Source organism: Callorhinus ursinus, unplaced genomic scaffold, assembly GCF_003265705.2.
Source record: "Callorhinus ursinus isolate GAN/ISIS: 27379988/994484 unplaced genomic scaffold, GSC_fseal_2.0 scaffold10, whole genome shotgun sequence".
Classification (NCBI taxonomy): domain Eukaryota; kingdom Metazoa; phylum Chordata; class Mammalia; order Carnivora; family Otariidae; genus Callorhinus; species Callorhinus ursinus.
In genome coordinates, this window is record NW_027397072.1 from 40,354,736 (window position 1) to 40,375,656 (window position 20,921).

The 20,921-nt window shown below is 50.6% G+C and overlaps 3 protein-coding genes across 6 annotated transcripts in view; all 3 read right to left on the minus strand.

Moving 5' to 3' along the window:
* LOC112820650 (cytochrome c oxidase subunit 8A, mitochondrial-like) overlaps positions 1-20,921 on the minus strand; it is a 153,485-nt gene that overhangs the window by 72,549 nt on the left and 60,015 nt on the right. The window lies entirely within an intron of this gene.
* VAMP5 (vesicle associated membrane protein 5) lies at positions 890-9,884 on the minus strand. Of its 4 annotated transcripts, none has more exons than XM_073897459.1 (3): positions 9,768-9,884; positions 1,806-1,943; positions 890-1,192 (listed from the first exon to the last, which is right to left on the minus strand). In XM_073897459.1, the coding sequence occupies exons 1-3, from the start codon at positions 9,882-9,884 to the stop codon at positions 1,127-1,129; spliced, it is 321 nt and encodes a 106-aa protein (XP_073753560.1). In that variant the 3' UTR covers positions 890-1,126. The 4 variants fall into 4 exon arrangements, with proteins under 4 accessions (XP_073753560.1, XP_025724066.1, XP_025724067.1 ...); XM_025868281.2 differs by having other exon boundaries at positions 890-1,336; XM_025868282.2 differs by lacking the exon at positions 9,768-9,884 and adding an exon at positions 7,551-7,646 and having other exon boundaries at positions 890-1,336.
* Positions 9,776-13,370, minus strand: VAMP8 (vesicle associated membrane protein 8). Its single transcript, XM_025868284.2, has 3 exons — positions 13,214-13,370; positions 11,536-11,694; positions 9,776-10,217 (listed from the first exon to the last, which is right to left on the minus strand). The coding sequence occupies exons 1-3, from the start codon at positions 13,214-13,216 to the stop codon at positions 10,074-10,076; spliced, it is 306 nt and encodes a 101-aa protein (XP_025724069.1). The 5' UTR covers positions 13,217-13,370; the 3' UTR covers positions 9,776-10,073.

The window sequence follows — 20,921 nt, forward strand, 5'->3', positions numbered from 1 at the left end:
CCCTCTCCCTCTGCCTGTCACTCCCCCTGCTTGTGCTCTCTCTGTGTGAAATAAATAAATAAAATCTTTTTTAAAAAAATGAATAAGAGGCTTGGGACCCCTGGGTGGCTCAGTTGTGGTTAAGCATCTGCCTTCAGTTCAGGTCATGATCCCAGGGTCCCGGGACTGAGTCCCTCATTGGGCTCCCTGCTCAGCGGGGAGCCTGCTTCTCCCTCTGCTTCTGTCCCCCACCCCCGCTTCTGCTTGCTCGCTCTCTCTTTTGCTCTCCCTCAAATAAATAAAATTTTTTTTAAAAGATTTTGTTTTATTTATTTGAGAGAGAGAGAGCGAAAGAGAGAGCATGAGAGGGGGGAGGGTCAGAAGGAGAAGCAGACTCCCCGCTGAGCAGGGAGCCTGATGCGGGACTCGATCCCGGGGCTCTGGGACCATGACCTGAGCCGAAGGCAGTTGCCCAACCAACTGAGCCACCCAGGTGCCCCTAAAATCTTTTTTTTTTTTTAAGTGAGAGCCTTGTGAGATAAAAAACCTTTGAGGCGCTTTCCTCTTCTGGAGTCCTATTCTGAGCATCCTCAAGACATCAGAAAAAGAATAGAGTTCATTCTGAGGGAAACAGGCTCAGAGGGCCCTGGTTGTGAAGGGTCTGGTTTGGGAGCCACTCTGTCTTTGCACCTGCACTCCAGAAGGCTATGTCTGGGTAGGGTTGGATCAAGTACAGAAGGAAGAGGAAAGAGGCCCCCTCCCAGGGGTGAAGTCCTTCTACCGACTTTTTAAGCAACCCCAAGAGTGGAGGCAGAGCAGGATGAACCAACATGGAGAGCTTCACACTCACACACACACTCACACACACACACTCACATACACACATACCAGCTTTTAACCAAACAGCAGCTTTTAACCAAACAGCAGCTTTTACTGAGCTCCAGGTGGGGCTGGCCTGGCAGTGGCCAGTGCAGCAGGCTGCCCGCAAGGGCCAGTCTGTGGCGTGATAGGAGATGCAAAGGTGCACGCATCAGGGTCGCTCTTCAGTGCTCAGTTGGGTGGCTCAGATGGGAGCAAACGCCAGGGTTCTCTGGAGACGAGGACCAGCCAGTGCGGCCACTCGGCCTCTCCTCCAGGCCTGGCTGGGTCAGTCCCCAGGCCCTGAGGCAACGCCCGCGTCCTGGGCCTGTGGGGCACTGCTGCCCCCACTGCTCTGTGGAAGAAAGATGGCCAGCAGCACAATCAGGAGGATGAGCAGGCCACCGCCCACCACCAGCCCCAAGTAGATCCGGCAACGCATGTTCTCCCAGCGCTTCTTCTGGGCCAGGGTCTTGGTTGTCTTACTGAAGGCTGAGCTCTGTGAACATCCCGACACAGGGTGGGAGTTAGTGGTTTCCCCGGAACCCCAGGGCCAGGTTCTCCCAACCCCCCACCGCCCCCGCCGCCCACAGCAAGGCCTAATCTGTATCTTCCCAGCCTCTCGGCTCCCCTTCTCCACATCGTCCACCCTGGGACCCTCCCAACCTGACTCCTGGTCTCAGACACTGTGTAGCCCTTGACTCGTACCCCTACAGGCTCACTTTCAGTTAACAATACCAGCCCTCAACCTTCAGGAAGGTCCACGGCTTCAAACCAAGGTCTTTTGACTTCATGAGGCCTACCTGGAGCTTATCTAGGCTATGCAAACCCATAGGCCCCACACTGGCCCTCAGGCAAGCCTCAGGCCCCACCAAGGGCCTGGAGACCCTGAGCACAGCCTGAGAACTCTCTCTGAGGACTCCCCCTGGCCTCTCCCACCCCCATCCCTGCTTCCCCAGGCCTCACACCATGTCCAGCAGTTGGTCTGAACGCTGCTCCAGTTCTGCCAGTTTCCCATCGCGCTCCAGGACCTTGTCGAAGTTGTTGAGCATGATTTCTGTCACCTCGTCCGCCTGCCGCTGGCACCGTTCCAACTCTGTCCCTGCCTGGGCACCAAGCCCAAGGTCAGAACTGCATGAGGCCCCCAGCCAGCCCGCATCTGATCCTGAGACCTAGCAGCCTCCTTGCCCCCACTGTGTGTGTTGGGAGGGGGGAGGGGGCGTGTATGGGGAGGGGGAATAGCATCTTTCAGGTAAGGGTATGATATGTACAGAGTGAAGGACTGGTCTCCTGAGTGTGTGTGGCTTGCCTCTGATCTCACAGGTTCCTCCCTATGCCCACCAAGGCAGGTCCTAGGTCAGCCTTGGCTACAGCATCTCAGCTTCCTCTAAGATGCCCCTGGATGGAAACTTCCCAGGATCTCACCCCACCCCTGCCCCACAAAGCAGATACTTTCCTCACCTGCTCTAGGATGACCTCTACCCTGGGCTTTGGACCACCATGCATCATAACCTCTGCCTCACCCCACAGACACACACAGAGAAACAAACTGAAAACATCAGACCTCCTTCTGACTGGTCAGGCCAGTTCTGCCTCCTGACCCTACTCCCACATCAGTGCTCAAAATTGATTCCCTGTCTGCCTGGAAACCTCAGCCTCCTTGGCCTCTGGCCTCAGCCTTCCAGCTACCCAGGATCTTCCCTGGGGTCCAACTCACAGAGATGAAACCAACTCTTAGACCTCTCAGCTTTAGCAGCAACCACACCCGACAAAAGAACCCAGCTCATTTCAGAGGACTAAGAAGGGAGGCACAGGGTCCAAGCGTGGGAGGGGTGGGGAGTGCTGAGAGAACAGGGGAGAGGAAGAGAGCATGTGTCACAAGCAAGAAAGGGACTGGGCTTTAGACAGGCAACTGAGAGAGACTCAAGGCAGGAGGCCCCAGTAAGAGCTGGAAGTCCAGAAACAGGTCCAGGGATGAGTCAGGGAGCTGAATCCCAGCAGATTCACAAACCACAGCAGCTCCCTCCTCCCAGCCTAGTCCCCTGCAGCCCATCCCTGTTCTCATCTCCTCCCCACAGAGCACTGGCCAAGCTCCCTTTCCTGCCAGACCACATTGCCCATTGTCTGCAACAGACACTTTGGCACTTGACTGAATTCCACTTAAAACCGGAGAAAGGGGAAAGATCTGGTGGTCACAGAGGGCCACTCCTACTCAGGCAAGAATTCACATTCAGGATCCTTGCAGCTGCCTTGCACACAGCCTCCAGGCATTCCCAGTATATGAGTCCTATCTCCCCAACTGGACCACAAGCCCCAGAGGAAGGGACTACCTTTGTCTGCTCCCATCCCGGTGGCCCAGGGGGGCCAGCACAGTGCTGACCATTACAAGGACTCAGTGAGTGGGTCAATCACATTATAGCCTATCCAAAAGCAACTCTTATTTTCAAGGGATGTTATGCCAGTGTGTTTATCCAGCCCAGCAGGAGTTTCGAGGGGCAGGCATCTGAAACCCGAGTAGGTCAATATTTACCCATGAGCTAGAAAAGCAACCTGCTTGGAGAGGGGGCAGGCAAACCAGGCCAGAGGGGTGCACTCCCAGGCTGGGGAGCAGTGACTGGGGAACAAGGAGCAATAATGCAGAGAGCAGGGAGGCTGCGCTCATCTGCACGTTTTCCTCAGTCAGCCATCATCAGCACTATTCTTACTACCATTGTAGTCAACAAACCCCCAGGGCCCATGTTCACACAATTCCAGGCATCCCCACCTTCATAATGGGCCAAGGCCAAAACCTGAGAATGGGCAAAGCTTCCAAATGACAATGGCAGCTAGAGGTTGGTGGGATGCTGAATGTTATTTTTTCCGCTATGAAAACCACAGCTGTTGTTCCCTGATGCTCCAACACGGGATGGCATTGGGTCACATTCTCCAGGAGACCTGGCTGTGCTTCTTGCTGCGAAGCCAGGTCTGTCCGGACCGAGGTGGGACCGGGCCAAAATGAACACATTCGCTCCAGGGAACACAGAGGCCTCAGGCTTAACCCCCTGGCCCTCCTTGGCCCTCCCTGAACCAGAGGAAAAAGGAAACTACATGCACAGGTCTCTGCTGGCATGGGGAGAAATGAAGAACTATACAGGATGGGGATGGAGATAAGGGACCAGGAGACAGGGCCACGCTCCCTCCAGCAGTAGTGAACTCAGCATAGTGCCTGGCACACAGTAGACACGGGAAAAAACATTTCTGAATGAGTTGTGCCTGTTCCTAAGAAGCTCACTATAGGCTGGGGGAAAGAGATATACGTGACACTGTTAGGGAAGAGTGGAGGGTTGTGCTGTGAGGTGCCAACGCTGAGGGTCGGGGCCCCCCTCAGAGAGCGGATTCCCGGGGGGAGGAGCCCTTGCAGGATGGGGTGGAGATGGGGCATTCCACAGAGACAGACCAGGCCGAGGGTAAGGGCGGAGGGGCAGGGTGGGGCCAGAGAACACACAGAATGAAAGTCCAGAAGAGGACACTAACTTGGAGGGAAGACTGGAACAAGACCTAGTGTAGACTTCTGAGCCAAGGGGGACAGCAGAGGGGGGCTTCAGAGTAATTTCTCTAGGGATGCCTGGGTGCCTGAGTCGGTGAAACCTCTGCCTTCGGCTCAGGTCATGATCCCAGGGTCCTGGGATGGAGCCCAGCATCTGGCTCCCTGCTCAGCAGGGAGCCTGCTTCTCCCTCTCCCTCTGCTGCTCCCCCTGTTTGTGCTCTCTCTCTCTCTCTCTCTGTCAAATAAATAAAATAAAATAAATAAACTCTTAAAAAAAAAGAATTTCTCTATCCGTGGTAGACTAGTATGGCTGGCAGCAGAGAACCCTGGGCCGGAGGGTGCCACCAGCAAGGGTTTGAGGAGTTGCCAGGCTCGTGGGGAGCAGAGAGCAGAGAGATGGAGGGCGGCTGAGAGGGGTGCATTGCAGCCCTGCCCGGGGTCTGCAGGGCTGAGGGGGTGCAGTGGAGTGCGGAGCAGCCGCGTGGTTGGCAGACAGGGGGTGGCAGTTACACGGGAAATGTTCTCCACAGACCGTTACCCTCTGTACAGAATATCCCGCCTAAAACCCTCAAATAGCTCCGGTGTTTCCAGGCCACATACCCTTGGTTCCTCTGAAGACAAATCTCTCCCAACCTCCCTGTCCTAACTCTCCTGTCTCCCTTCTCTCCTGGCGAGTGCCAAACAAACCCTGTTGCAGCTGTCAACACTGTCCTAGTCACAGGACAGGGGGCAGCGAAGGGGTGTACCAGCTCCTTCCTAGGTCAGCATTCACCCGAGCTCAGAGCTAAGGGCCAGGGCTCTGCACTGCACCCCTGGGTTCCCTCAAATCTTGCCTTTGCCCCTCACCTACTACGAGACCTTTCCGACCCTCCAATTCCTCATCTGTAAAGTGGCAACAAGAATGATATCTACCATGTTAGCTAACGCATATGACCTGTTACAAAGTGCTTAGCACAATACCTGACACGTACTAAATGCTCAATAAATAATAGCTATTATTGTGGATGGAGCCAAAGTTTCCCTCACTGATTTTTTTTTTTAAGCAGTCAGATCTCAAGAACTGTTCAATACCTGTGGTCAATAAAACCTCTTAAATAATTCTACAAAATACCCAGCCAAGCAAGCTCTTCCTTATTGCAAACGTGTGCACTTGTCTCTAACTTAAATACAGAACATCACCTGGGCCTTCAATAATCTGCATGGAGTTTACGTCCACCAGGTACTGCAGGCTGTTGAGAAGGTTCTACGTCTTGACGGGGAAAACAGCCACCATCCAATGGGCACACACTCTGAGCTAAGCATGGTGCTGCCTGCTGTTTGTTCACCTGATCTTATTTAATCCTCACAACAATCCATTGAAGGCATGCTATTATCCCAGTTTTATAAAAAACTGAGGCTCAGAGGGGTTGAATCATCTGTCCAAGGTCATACAGCCAGTAAGTAGCCGATCCGGGAGTGGAACCAGTGTAGACTCCAAGAATCACATTCTTAACCACGGTGCTAAAGTGAATGCAGGTAAAGGAGGGTCAAATCCTTTAGCTGGCTGGCCAAAGACTCCCCAGACTTTTTAATGCGGCCAAGTCAACTTGTGTGCTATATGAGGGAAGCCCGTGGCTCAAAACCCACATTCACCGGACAGTGCAGGAGAGAGGACCATCTATAGGATGAATGAATTCAAGCCCTTACCCATTCAGGTTTCATCTTTCCCATCACTATTTACTCCTGCTCTCTCCCCTATACCTGTCACCACATCTGGCACAGAGGAAATGCCCAAGAAATGCTTGTTGACTGAATGAATCAGAGACAGGACGAGGAAGAAAGACCAGGCAGGGAAATGGGTGGGAAGAAGAAAGGGAAAGAGCTGGGGCCAGAGAAAGGGGCAGGTGTGAAAGAAACAGAGGGATGGGGCTAGGAGCCGGGAGGGGAGAAAGATCAAGGTACCCCCCCCCAGGCTCTGATCCACTGTTGGCCTCAGATGAAACCCCATAAATTATCCTGGCCTCAGCCTTCATTTCAGGAGTTTCCTCTTCTCCCCAAGTGCTCAAGGCTGACTGGAAGCCCACCCCTAGCCCTGCCTGATCCCTTGCCCTGCATGCTGGGAAGTGGGCTCGGAGCTTTGTCCCATTCTTGGAGCCTCCCTCAGTTTCCTGGCGTGGCCTTAGAGCTCAGTGCAATCTTCCTGCCCCGCTTCCTCTTCCTGCCTCCGGTTCCCTAGAGATGCGGCCATCCAGGCATCACGACCCCCAGCCAGGCCACATCTGTCACACCTCTGCCAGTTTCTCCAGGGCAGAAGCTTAAAGCACCAAGCCTGCTTCCTGCCCAGCCTATCTTCCCAGGAGTCCAGGGGATGGAGGCAAGCTACTGGCACCACCTGTTTCTGACACCTTTGCCTTAGAGATGGCAAGTGGGGACACAGGCCAGAGTCTGCAGCTGGAGTGGGGGATGACTCACCTTAAGAATGTGTCCCTCGGTAGAGGTTAGGAGAGAGCCAGGACTGTGCCATAGTCTGATAACTTCAGGGGAACTTTTATGGTAAACATCTCCCTTTATCTTTCTGCAGGGAAAGGAGTGTGCCCTCCAATACCCTGCCAGGGCGCTGGTAAGGCCTCTACCACCCCATCTGCTCAGGTTTCCAACTCCCGGGCCACACTTGGCTTCTCACAGCTCCGGGAAGGGCTGAAGAGGTCATCACATTACCTACCACTCCTTAGGAGCAGGTTCTGGGTGCCAGGCAGGGCTCTGCCATTTTATCTCCCTTAACCTCGCAAGGACCCAGTAAGTCAGGTATTGCTGACCCCACTTCACAGATGCGAAGAAGATGGCTCAGGAAGGTTAAGTGACTGGCCCGGGGTCACAGAGCCAGTAAGTGCCCACCACCAGGATCTCAGCCGGGAGTCTGACTCCGAAGCCCGGGCTCGTAACCACTTGGCTCAGGGAAGGGAGAAGCCGGAGTCATGCACACTGCACGCAGGCGATCAAACTTTCCCTTCCCAGCCTGCGCGCCCCCAGTGGAGGCTATGGCCCCCATCCGGCTCCTGGCCGCGGCCACCTCGCGGTGGTGTTGTTGGGGGGGACCGGCCTGGGTCCCGGACGACACCCCCGCCCTCGGACTTCAGCCTCCCGCCGCGCACCCCCACATCGCCCTCTGGCCCCCGTCCGGCCGGCTCCGCCCCGCCCGGGCCCTCACCATAGCTGCTGCCGCCGCCTCGCCAGCTCGGGCTCTTCTGTCGCCCAGCGGCCGCGGTGCCAGATACCCGGGAGGAAGCGGAGGGGCGGGGCCGCGGCCGGCGGGGGCGGGGGCGGGGGCGGGGGGCGACGCAAAGCGAAAGCGGCCGGCACCCGGCCCAGCTTCGCACGGCTTCCCCAGCCTCCGGAACTGGGGGCCTCACGCCTGAGCAGCCTGGTGCTCGCACGGCACGCTGGCCACATGTCGGGGGCCCAATCTGTGACCCGCGCACAGTAGAGTGGGCTCCGGAGCGGAGGTATCGCTCGTTCCACGAGCCTCTGTATCCGTGCCAATGCTGGGCACTGTGCTAGAGACGCCTCGAACAGCCAGCCGGGCCGGGTCTTTGCCACCTGGGTGAGTGCGTTCACCGGTAACCCAAACCCGACTCCCCGAAGAAAAGTTTTGGAACGAAAGAAACTATTCACAATCAACATTGTGAATGCACTACCTGCCGCTGAATTGTATATTTCGGAAAATGGTAGGGCGCCTGGGTGGCTCAGTTGGTTAAGCGACTGCCTTCGGCTCAGGGCATGATCCTGGAGTCCCTGGATCGAGTCCCGCATCGGGCTCCCTGGTCAGCAGGGAGTCTGCTTCTCCCTCTGACCCTATCCCCTCTCATGTGCTCTCTCTCTCTCATTCTCTCAAATAAATAAATAAAATCTTTAAAAAAAAAAAAGAAAATGGTACCACTGTCTGTTACAGTTGTATGTACACTTATACAATGTATGTTGTGTGAATTTCACCCCCATTCAAAAAGAAAACAGACCCCCAGGGAGAAGGTGCTAGTTCTGGCTGTTCTGTATTGCCCTCTTCACCACAAGGGCAGCTGCAGCCCTGCCCTCATATGACCCTGTTCCTCAGTGGGAGGGAGGATGGGCAAAGCCACCCCTCCAGAGCCTTCCCGAGCTGAATCTACCCATTCTCCCCCTCTCCTCTGCAGCGGAGTCTGAGACACCTGTTCTCCACCCCACCCCATGCCACCCCCACTATCTCAACTGTGGTCCCTCTTGGGGAAGGGGGTTGAGGGCTTCCCTCCTTGGGTTGAGCCCACGTCAGTACAGCCCACATTCCCACCCTGGGCGATCTAGATCCCAAGGAAGAGGTTTCACCCCAGTTCTGTGGACTCTGAGTCCAGGAATGACCTGAGGAGAGAAGATGGCCACAGTCTGATATAGGAGGACATAGGAGGACAAAGTCTGCCCTGAGGGCTTTTCTGTGCCTTTTTTTTTTTTTTCCTCCCTGGTTTTCAGAGTATGATTCCAGAACCTGACTTGCCAGGAGGAGTCCCAAATCCTGTCTCCCAACCCTATCCCTTCTATACAGGTTGTTTTCAATACTGGAAAGCGCACAGGAGAAACAGGGACAGAGACGGCAAGAATCCTTTCCCCAAACCAAGACAGGAAAGAGTGACAATGAGGTGGAACCTGGTGGAGAAGAGAGAAGCCCAAAGACAAAGAGGCCCATTGTATGTGGAGGGGAAGGAGGGCCATAGGCCCTGTCCTGTGACACTGACTGGGCCCAGCCACGAGCCATGAGGAGAGATGCTCACCCCCTCAGCTGAGACCCGGAGGCCCTGCTAAGTCCCAAAAGGGCAGGGGCAGACAAAAGACAAATAGAACTTTGCAGAACCAGGGGCACCCGGCTGGCTCAGTCGGAAGAACATGTGACTCTTAATTTCAGGGTCGTGTGTTCAAGCCCCATGTTGGGTGTAGAGATTACGTAAATTTAAAAATTAAAAAGAAATAAATAAAAAGAACTTTGCAGAAACAAAAAGAAGGAAAAGTGGCCTAGTTCCTCCAACCCCTCACTCTTGACTACAACAGGGCCACAGAAGAGAGATGGAAAGAGGCCCTTGCCTGTCTCGGCTAACACTTCCAGCAGAAAAGTAATAAATGGACATGGCAAGACCCCAGGGGGACACACTTAGGAGTCTTGCATACCACCCTAAAACAGTTTATTTTTCCACATGCCAAGAGCCTCAGAAAATTCTGGTTCCTAAGACCTGTGACAAAGAATGAGAAATAGAGAAGGATGGGGAGACCCCACCTTTCTTCTCCAAACTTACACTCTCTACCCCTCCAACCATGGGGCCTCAAATAGGAGAATCTCAGCCAGAGGGTGTCCCCAGGGAGAAAAGAAATAGAAGAGCCAAAGGCAAAATGGAAGGGAAGAAATTACCTCACATGTGTAGGGATACTGAAAGGTCTTTATTGCCCACCGGCCACCATCAGTTTCCCAGCCCCAGGCTGGGCCTTCTGGGGTCTCTCCAACCAGCTCTGAGGGCCCATGAAACATAGCCACAGTCCAGCTCTCTCCTTCCAGGGGTCCAAGGTGCCTCAGGCAGACAGTGTGGCAGAGGGGCCTCAGAGTGAGGGGTGGGAGGACACAGCAGCACTCCCTGCAGGCAATGACGGGAGAGAGGGCCCTTCTTGGCACCCACTATGGAGGGGTGCCCAGAAGAGGAGGACGGGGGCGAGGGGCTCCCTAGGTTGGGATGGCATGGGTGGCAAAGAGCACAATGAAGAGGATGATGATAAAAACAACCACGCAGATGAGGACAATCATCTTCACGTTCTTCCACCAGAACTTCCGGGCCACCTTCTGCGATGTGGTCTTGAAGTGCTCCGACTGTTGGGGACAAGGCAGAGTGAACCAGTGCCTCCTCCCACCGGAACCAGAGGACAAACAGAGGCCCACATGCTATCCATCTAAATATTTAAGTGAGCAGTTGAAGGAACAGACTGTTACACAAAAAAACTGTGCTGTCCTTCTACCTTGACAGATACACCTTCATGACACTCTGATGGGCCAGGCTCAAATTTAGAATTCTTGGGCTCCCGTTGGCCCCCTGCCTCCCCTCTTCTCTTCTTACCCCTGCACCATCACGCACATCGAGGGGCCTTTTACATATGCTCACACCCAGGGATGCGACACTGTCTGCACAATCCGCCCTTGGGAGGGCGCACACTGGGGCCAAGCAGCGCAAGCTCCAGGTGGCCGCATCTCCCTGGGTCCACGACTCCTTGCCCCATGGGGACCGCTGAAGCTGGAGGACAGACCAGGGCAGCAGGGAGGCTGGAGGTGAGAGAAACTGCTACTCTTCCTCCGCAACTCGAGTTGCAGAAATTACATTTCCCAGGGCCGTGCTCCCCAGCCTAGGCTGTGGAAAGAAACACTAAGTCCCGGGGAGACTATACCCAAGATGACGCCTAGGACTCAGAAAGCCGCAGCATCTCTCCCTGTGGACATGGAAACTTAGCCTCCAACCTTTGTTGGACTATTCTGTTAGAGTTACTCCCTCCCTGAGCAGCTGGCTTCAGCCCCTGGCTGGAGAGAGAGAGAGAGAGAGAGAGAGAGGGAGAGGAATGAGGTCTAGCAAGATGTGTGGGAGATATTATTCTAGCCTTCAGCTAGCAGAGGACCCCTGGATCAAAGAATTTCACAGCTCTTCCCAGCTTCTTTTTAAAGCAGACTCAGCAAAACTCTAACAGTTTTCCGCCCCCCTGCCTAGTAACTCCTAGAGAAGGCCAAAGGCCCTAGGAGGATTTTCCAGAGCCAATATTTTTGTCCTTGGGAGGTCAGGTCCAAATGATTGTCAAGGGCAGCCTTCAAAGGGAAAAATCGGTTTCATGGGAGAGAAGCCTAAGAATTCGAGGGCTAACTGGGCCATCTTAGCTGCCTCAGAAGATGCCTCCAAGAGTCAGCCCCACCCATCTTCCTCCTTCCCCCGCCAGTCCTTGGAGCCATTCCCTGGACCCCAGTACCAGTATCAGTGGAGTAGAGCAGAATCGAACTGGGGACTTGCTTGTCAATTTCCAAAACAAGTGAAAAGACAGACTTCCCTCCTATTCGTTTTGCCCCCAACAACACCAGCCCCCCCAAAACCCAACAATCCTCCCTCCCTCTCTTCCTCTACCCACCCCCAACCGTGGGCTCCCCATCTCACTGTGGCTTCCAGATCCTCTGTCTTGTTGCAGAGATGTTCCAAGTTTTCTCCTCGGGCCAGGATCCGCTCCACATTCTGGGTCATAATATTCTTGACGCCCTCCACCTCACTCTGCAGGTTCCGCACATGGTCATGTCCCCCACCTCCACTGGCCTCCTCCTGGGCGGCAACACAGGGGTTAATTAGGCCAAGTGGTGGAGGAACTGAGACTCAGTCTCAGAGGCCAGGGGAGGGGAAGGCCTGGGATGGACTTTAGCTTTTTTTAATGCCTCAACTGTTTACAAAGAGAATGTTTTCATGTATTACTCATGTAATCAAAAACAAATGCATTTTGAAGCCCCAGAAGGTGAGTGCTGATGCTAGACAGACTAGATCAAGTTTCTTGTCAGGTTCTCCGGAGCCCCTGACGAGGAAAAGAAACACAGCCCTAAATCCCACTCCAGGGTGGCTTTGCTCCTCCACTGGGGTCAGAGGACTGCTAAGCTGGCATCTCAGGATGGAGAAGCCCACCACTATTTACCAGGGTACTCTTTAAAAATATCTGTGCTGAAAAAAATAAATAAATAAATAAATATCTGTGCTGGCACAAGCCCCTCTCACTGCAAGACAGCAAGCAGCTGGAGAGTAACAGCAACCAGGCTCCAAGGCCCCCACCAGGACCTCCCCCACCAGGGAGGACCCTTGCGCCATGAACTTCTGCTTTCACCACCACATAGCACCGTGTGCAGGCACCAGGCCACCCCTGCCTGCTTAAGCAGATATTAAATAAAAACAGCAGCCCAGGGGCGCCTGGGTGGCTCAGTTGGTTAAGCGACTGCCTTCGGCTCAGGTCATGATCCTGGAGTCCTGGGATCAAGTCCCATGTCGGGCTCCCCGCTCTGCGGGGAGTCGGCTTCTCCCTCTGACCCTCTTCCCTCTCGTGCTGTCTATCTCTCATTCTCTCTCTCTCAAATAAATAAATAAAAATCTTTAAAAAAAAAAAAAAACAGCAGCCTGGGTGTTGGGGGAAATGGAGGGCAAGTACCCCCTGGCTGATGATAAGGTTTTTGAACGGGGAGGGAAAAACCACTCTTAGGCTCCTCCCTCCCCGACCCACCCGACCTCCGAAACAGGCCGGGGAGCGTGGGTCCAAACTAGACGGACTATCACAGAGAACCAACTTCTGGTTCTTTTAGAAACCCTTAGCTTTCTTCCTCATGTTTAGAGAGAGGGGGCCGCCGGTTCCTTAGACTCGGCAGGGAGACAGATTCTTGGAGTTTCTATATAGGGATAAAGTGAAAGGCAGCCGCGGGGCTGGAATGTGCCCCCGAGAACTTCGGAGGTGCTGCCCAGGGGTGTCACAACACCCGGCGGCTGGCGGGCTGGAGGAGGAAATGCAGGGCCTCTCGGCAACTCCCCGCCTGGAATTCGGATCACCCCCCCCCCGCCGCCCCCCTCACCGAAACCCTGCTCCGGGGCGGCACGGAGGTCAGGGGTGGGAGGGAGTAGGCCAGGAGCAGGAATACCCGTCCAGGCAGCTCGGAGCTTTACGCAGCCAAGTTGTCAAAGAAGAGCGGCCACAGTCAGCCCTGGCCCCGCGCTCTGACTTTGCCACCAGCTCCCCCGATCCCCCCACCCCCACCCCAGCCCACTCTGGCTCGTCTTTGAATCAGCCCCTTTCTGGTCGCAGCTCGCTCACCATGTCTCCCAGCGGCTCGGGCCTGTCAGCGACGGGACTCGCCTGGTCTGGTTCCTCCCGGGCGGCCCTCGCTTCACTTCCTGCTTGCTCCGACTTTCAGCCTGCCCCCGCCCGCCTCGCATCCCGAGCCGCTCCAGCCTCACCTCGAGCAGGTTCCCCCAGGTAGGCGGGCACCTTCCCTCGCCCTCCCAGTCTCCTCCCAAACAAACCAGGTCGGGCTTAAAGCCACAGGGCTCCCGGCACCAAAGATCTTCGAACTTGTCAGGAACAAGACGAAAAAGCTCTAGCAGCCCTCCTAAGTTTCCTGAGGCTGGACCTCCTGATAGAGAGAGGGAGGCTGTCTCCTTTTTCTTTTCTTTCTTTCCTTTCTTTTTTTTTTTTTTTCCCCATGTCCTGAATATCTGATCTCAAATCTTAGAGACTGAAGTCAACTCTAAGTACTCCACCAGGGGTAGTTCACATGGAAACAGAACACAGATACGAAAATTTCTTGCTGGCAACCCCTGTTCCCATGTTCGTGGGTGGGCAGAAAGTATTAAAATCCCCAAAGGCTGGGGGCGCCTGGGTGGCTCAGTTGGTTAAGCGACTGCCTTCGGCTCAGGTCATGATCCTGGAGTCCCAGGATCGAGTCCCGCATCGGACTCCCTGCTCGGCAGGGAGTCTGCTTCTCCCTATGACCCTCTTCCTCTCATGCTATCTCTCATTCTCTCTCTCTCTAAATAAAATAAAATAAAATAAAATCCCCAAAGGCTGGACTGCTGTAATCCGGGGCTATGGTGTCAGAAAGCTCAGGGTGACTAGCTCTGTGACCCTGAATGAACCTCTTCACTCTCTGGGGTTTGCAGGTGCTAACGCTGACCTCAGAGGATGGTGGGGAGGTGTAAAAGGATAGCACCTGCAGCGTGCCTGGCACAGTGTCCCGGAGGAAGGCCTGTCCACTGTTGGAACCAGGAAATGCCGGCCTACCAGTCCCTTCTTTCCTTCCAGAGTTCAATAGTCCCTTCAGGAGCCGCCATGAGGGGTTGGTGAGCCCCGTGAGAAATGGTCAGAGGCCTGCCCTATGGACCGAGAAGGGCCCCAGGGCAAAGGATTTTTCCACCACCTGGCTCCAGGCCACAGAAAATCTAGTCTTCCCAGATGGTATTTATCAAGACAGAAGAATAACAGGGCCATGCAAAAGGGAACAAACATTCCTGTCCCAACCCTGAAGTATCAGTGTCAGTTCTAAGAGGGAAACGTCAGCTTCTCTAACACATACTTTTTTAAAAGGAATTAACAAATTTTGGACCTCTGTTTTGATATGTTTTATTCTACTTTATAATGAAATCTTATCTTCAATTGGATAAGATTATTATATTTTGCAAGCCTGAAATTTGGTGGACAGTACCAGCCCGCTTTCCCAGACAATGCGGCTGCCCCACTTCTCACCATCCTTAGAGGGGGGTCAGAATCCTTGATCTGTCCTTGTGCTGTCCAGTACAGTAGCCACTGACCATATGTGGCTGGTGAGCACTTGAACTGTGGCTAGTCTGAACTGAGAAGTGATGGAAGAGTACACACCATATTTCTTTTTTTTCTTAAGATTTATTTATTGGATGGGGCGCCTGGGTCGCTCAGATGGTTAAGCGTCTGCCTTCGGCTCAGGTCATGATCCCAGGGTCGCGGGATCAAGTCCCGCATCGGGCTCCCTGCTCCTTGGGAGCCTGCTTCTCCCTCTGCCTCTCTCTCTCTCTCTCTCTCTCTGTGTCTTTCATGAATAAATAAATGAAATCTTAAAAAAAAATTTATTTACTGGAGAGAGCGAGAGAGAGAGAGCACGCGCATGCACGCACATGGGGGGGCAGAGGGAGAGGGAGAGAGAATCTCAAGCAGACTCCCCTCTGAGTGTGGCGCCCTACACCAGGGCTCAATCTCATGACCCTGAGATCATGATCTGAGCTGAAATCAAGAGTGGGATGCTCAACTGACTGAGCCACCCAGGCGCCCCAAGTATTTCAAGGACTTACTATGCAAAAAAGAATGTAAATATCTCTTCAGTAATTTTACATACTGATGACATGCTGAAATAATGTTGTAGGTATATTGAGTTAAATTTTAAAAGTTAAATTTCACGTTTCTTTTCTTTTAATTTGGCCAGTAGGAAATTTAAAATTACAAATGTGCTTCAAATTATATTTCTATTAGACACACTGTTCTATACCTTAATAATCGTGTGACCTTGGACAGGCTGATGTGACATCTCTAAACCTCACTTACCTCGCTGTCTGTGCCTGGTACCGAAAGAGCCCTCAGTACGTGGTGGCTATGATGATTACTGTTATTAAGAATTCCAGATGCTAAGTGCAGTGGTGGGTAGGGAAACATGAAAGGTGCCAAGAAACAAAGGGCCAGAGTAGGATGGCTGAGGAGAACAGAAAGACATGGAGGAGGATTTCCCGGGTGGAAATCAGGTTGTTGAGGAGTTACTGGGGTCTAGTATGCCACCGCCAGCCTGGGACATACATTGGTGTCCCTGCGGGAGCTGACCCTTCGCCTAAACCCAGCACCCATTAGGGAGATTCTCCAGCACCCACAGTTGGAACTGCAACCTGTTCACCCTCCTCTTCACCGTGCAGAATCCCTGCAGGCTTGGCCTCACCTGTATACATATCACAATGCTTCCCTTTGTCAAGAGACCACCTTGCTAGCACCCTCACAAGACGAGCCATTCAGTAAGGCACCAAACAATGCACAATGAACAGAAATGGTAATATGGCAGGGTGGGGGGGGTGGGAAGGGGGGCTGGCTGGCTCAATCAGAAGAGCATGCTGACTCTTGATCTTGGGGTTGTGAGTTCAAGCCACATTGGGCCTACAGCTTACTTTAAAAAGAAAGGAAAGAGAGAAAGAAAGAAAGAAAGAAAGAAAGAAAGAAAGAAAGAAAGAAAGAAGGAAAGAAAGAAAGAAAAAAGAAATGGTACTATGGGCAAGGTGCAAGATCAAGGAAGGCTCTATGGAGAAATGGAGTATCAGTCACTTTGCAAAGAAAAATGCTAGGTGGTAGGCACTGTAGCCAAAGAAGGAATCATGGTGTGATGAAGAATGTTCTCAGTCCCTGTGTGACCAAAAGGTTTGGGTATCAGCTCTACTACTCCCTGGCTGTGTAGTCTTGGGCAAGCCACTTCCCTCTAGGAGCTCCAGTTTCCTCATCTGCAAAATGGGAAGAAGAATTAAAGCTGCTTTGCAGGGTTATTATTGGGATTAAATAATCCGGATATATATTTCTGTATTTCTGCTAAAGCACTTTGCAAATGAAAAAGGAGATTAATAGAGAAAATAGAATGAGAAAATAGTGAAAGAGGAATATTAACAGCCTGCAAAGCAACCAGGGAAACTTTGGGGGTGCACTGACATCTATCTCAACCTTATTTATGGCCCAAGTGGCAGTTTACTCCCGTACCTCTCTGGGGAAGGGCTGGAAAACAAGGAAAAGGCACATTCAGGAGGTACAACTGGAATTGCTCCCTAAAGGATCAGAAAGCTCTCACCACTGCCAAGGCCTCTTTTGTCTCCAAACCCTTTGTAGACTATTACACTGCTGGCCACCCCATCTGTGACAGTCACCCCCCATCACTCCCAATGTCTCTTTCCCTTTCTGACTGTGCTTTCAGAGCCGGAAGTTTCCACCCGTGGCCATTGTCCCTTCAGACACTGCACTCTCCTGGAGCAATAGTCCTCTATGAGGCGAGGCTGATTTTGCTCTCCAAGGGACATGTGACAACATATGGAGGCATTTTTGGTTGTCACAACTGGGGGGGATGTGCTCCTGGCAACCAGTGGGTAGAGGCCAAGGATGCTAAATTTCCTACATGCAAAAGACAGCCCTCCTACAACAAAGAATTATACAGACCAAAATGTCAATAGTGCCAAGGTTGAAACCCTAGTCTCCCAAGGGAAGTACCATGCTTTATGGTTTCAGCAGCCATTTACGGATGAGCCCCAAATCTGTATCTCAGCCCTGACCTTGTTCTCAATTGCCTCTCCAGTGCCCTCTTCACAGACACTTCCAACAGCTAAACCAAACCCTTTAACTTTTCCCCACATTCCTCCTGCTGGGTAGTACTCCCATTGTACCAGTTCCCCAAGCTAGGAATCCCTAAACACGTTTTATCTTTTATAGAATCTGTAATATGCTTTGCCATTAGGGGCATACACATTGACACCTCCGAGACTCTAACTTCTGTGAAGGCAGGGACTATGTCTTTATTGTGGTACTCTTGTCAAAAATAACATACACCATGCGCACAGTAGTCATTCACTAAAGGTTTGGGGTATTGAACTGAGAGATCTGAAAGAGGGCTTCTTTCTCTGCTGTGCAGATAAAAAGATAATTTTTATTAGAAAAGACCCATGCATGGGGCGCCTGGGTGGCTCAGTCGGTTAAGTGTCTGCCTTTGGCTCAGATCACGATCTCAAGGTCCTGGGATATCGGGCCCCATATTGGGCTCCCCACTCAGTGGAGAGTCTGCTTCTCCTTCTCCCTCTGCCCCACACCCTCACTCATGCTCTCTCCCTCTCTCAAATAAATAAATAAAATCTTAAAAATAAGAAAAAAAAAGAGAAGACCCAAGAAGAAATCTCTTTCCTAAATTTTGGACAATTTTATGGATAAATGAATACTAAATGGCAAGAGTCTTTGTGTACTGGTCCTGAAAGGATAAACTGGCAATCAACCCCCTCAACAAAAACAAGTTACGGTCATTGGGTGGAGAGGTACTGAGTTAGCACAGCTCATTTACTAGCTGTACCGAATGCTCTCCAGTCACCCAAGACTATACTAAGAACTTTGATTTCCCTCTCTCCTCTCAAAATGATGCTCATCCTTCAAAGCCCAGCTCCAAGTTTTCAGAAATCTTTCCTGAATTCTCCAGTCGTGGTTCATTTCCTCTTCACTGCTCCCACAGCACTTTGAACCTCATTTAATACTTAGGATTTTGTACATTATATTATCATTCTATTATTTCCACATTCTGTTATGTTTCCGTATCCTTTAATTCCTATGTATCAGAGGCCACAGCTTAATCATTTGTTTCTTTCTCTAGAACCTGTCCAGTTCTTGGCACATAACAGACTATAAAAGCTGAATGCAATGGAACCATCTAATTTTGAGTGGCCTTAGAAGAGCTAGCCCAAACTTTCTGACCCACACTGAATTCATTTGGACTGGGGTTTGACAGCTGATTAAGAGATTCATCCCCTAAATAGATCTGTGGCTTCCAAAGTGACTTGGCCTACCTTGCCTGTTAGGATAACCTGGAAGTGGACCAGACCCTCAGTAGCAGGAACACTGTTAGCCCCATGATTCTACCTGCTAAACACATCTGTCCCTAGTAATCCCTACTCCTACATCTACTCTAGACATTCTTTTCCCTTTAGGATAGTGGTTCTCAACACATGGTCCACGAACCTCTGGAGTCTTCAAGAATAAAACCACTTCTATAATAATACCGATACATTATTTTTCCTTTTAACTATGTTGCCATTTGCACTCATGATAAAAGCAACTGTGGGTAATAAAACTGTTGGCAACTTAGCAGGAATGAGACAATGGCACCAAATTGTAGTAGTAGTCCTTGTATTCCACCTGGCTGCACACTTGCATTTTCAAAAAATGCCATTTCCAACATCCCTAATGAAGCAGTACAAATTACTAATTTTATTAATTCTTTTTTTAAAAGATTTTATTTATTTGACAGAGAGAGAGACAGCCAGAGAGGGAGCACAAGCAGGGGGAGCGGGAGAGGGAGAAGCAGGCTTCCTGCCGAACAGGAAGCCCGATGCAGGGCTCGATGCCAGGACCCTGGGATCATGACCTGAGCCGAAGGCAGATGCTTACTGACAGAGCCACCCAGGCGCCCCACTAATTTTATTAATTCTTGACACTGGAGTACACACCCTTAACTATTTTGTGGGAAGAAATGGGAAATACACACACTACACTTTGCATACCCAAGTATGATGGCTCTCTTACAGCTGTTCTGAGAAAAAGCACTCGTGTAGTTAAACTGTGAGCTGAAGTAATGTTTTAAAATTAACAGAATTTATTTTTTTGGAGTGGTACAGACAGTTCCCTCACACCTCTCAGCACTCTCCCATTTTTCTCCCATTATTAACAGCTTGCACTAGTATGGTATATTTGCTTTACAACTGATGAGCTAAGATGGATACGTTATTATTAACAAAGTCCATAGTTTACATTAGGGCTCACATCCATGGGTTTTGACAAATATATAATCATATGTACGCACCATGACACCATTACAGTACCATACAGAATAGTTTCATCTCTCTAATAGTTTCATCCACTTATTCATCCCTTCCTCCTTCCCCCCTGGCAACCACTGATCTTTTGCCTTAAAACCACAGTTTTGCTTTTTCCAGGATATCAGTTTGGATCATACAGTATGTAACCTTTCTAGATTGGTTTCTTTCACTTAGGGATAGGAATTTAAGGTTCCCCCACATCCTTTTGTGGCTTGATAGCTCATTCATTTTATCACTGAATACTCCACTGTATGGATGTGCCAGTTTGTTTGGCCATTCACCTACTGAAAGACATCTTGGCTGCCTCCAAGTTTGGGCAATTATGAATAATGCTGCTATACATTTGTGTGGGCATAATTTTTCAACTATTTGGGTAAATACCAAGAAGCACAATTGCTGGATCATATGGTAAAAGCATGTTTAGTTTTGTAAGAAACTGTCAAACTGTTTTCCAAAGTGGGTATACCATTTTGCATTCCTACCAGCAATGAAGTAGAGTTCCTGTTGCTCCGATCTTCACCAGCATTTGTTGTTGGTGGTGCTTTGGATTTCAACCACTCTAATAGTTATCTCATTGTTTTAATTTGCAATTTCCTAATAAATGTTGAGTATCTTTTTTTCTTTCTTTTTTAAAAATTAAACATCATTTTACTTGTGGATATTGGACAAACTATGGTTATTTAAACTGGCACATTTGGCAGGTTTTTTTTTTTTTCCAAAAATCAAAGACGTGTGGCTGTTCCTTGAAGGGAAACAATAGACAGTATTTGTTGCCAATGAATAAATTTGAACTTTCAAATGAAAATTAGAATTTTGGAAAACTTGTATCCGCCAGTGTGAGCTGGGCAGCTCTCCAACATTTAACAGACTCTGCATTTAGAAGAGCAGCATAACTCAGTGAACCAATGTTTTCCAAAGCCTACATGTATGATTTTGTAAAAGTTCCATTCAAAGCGCAAGATATACCAATAATTTTAATGTGACAGAGCATAAAGTTCATTGATATGGTTTCAGATTCTACATCTGACTAACCTTTAAAAAACTACCACTTTTAAGTTTAGGGGTGGTATCAACGAAGGATACCCACAATTATCTAAAAACGTTATTAAAATGTTTTTCCTTTTTCCAACTAAGTATCTGTGAGGCCAGATTTCCTTCACATACTTCAACCAACACCAGATTACATGCAGAAGTAGACATGAGAATCCAGCTGTTTCCAATTAATCCAGACATTAGATTTGCATATAAAACAATACAGTACTACTTGTGCAATTTTTTGTGGAAAATAAACTTTTCCCATAAAAGTTATTTATGTAAACATGTTTTATTTGTAAACATGGTTAGTTTTTTTAAGTGAATCAATATATAAACATTTCTCAGTATAAATTTCCAACATGGTAAATGTG

Bases quoted from the DNA above. Each gene is read 5' to 3' on its own strand.
- VAMP5 (XM_025868281.2), bottom strand. From the start codon at position 9,884: ATGTTTCATGGGCCCTCAGAGCTGGTTGGAGAGACCCCAGAAGGCCCA. The intron at 1,944-9,767 runs GTAATTTCTTCC...CTTGGTGCCCAG, and splicing joins AGTATCCCTACACATGTGAG to GCAGGGACAGAGTTGGAACG. The intron at 1,337-1,805 runs GTGTGAGGCCTG...GGATGTTCACAG, and splicing joins CAGACCAACTGCTGGACATG to AGCTCAGCCTTCAGTAAGAC.
- VAMP8 (XM_025868284.2), bottom strand. The intron at 10,218-11,535 runs GTGAGATGGGGA...TGTCCCCAACAG, and splicing joins CAGAGGATCTGGAAGCCACA to TCGGAGCACTTCAAGACCAC.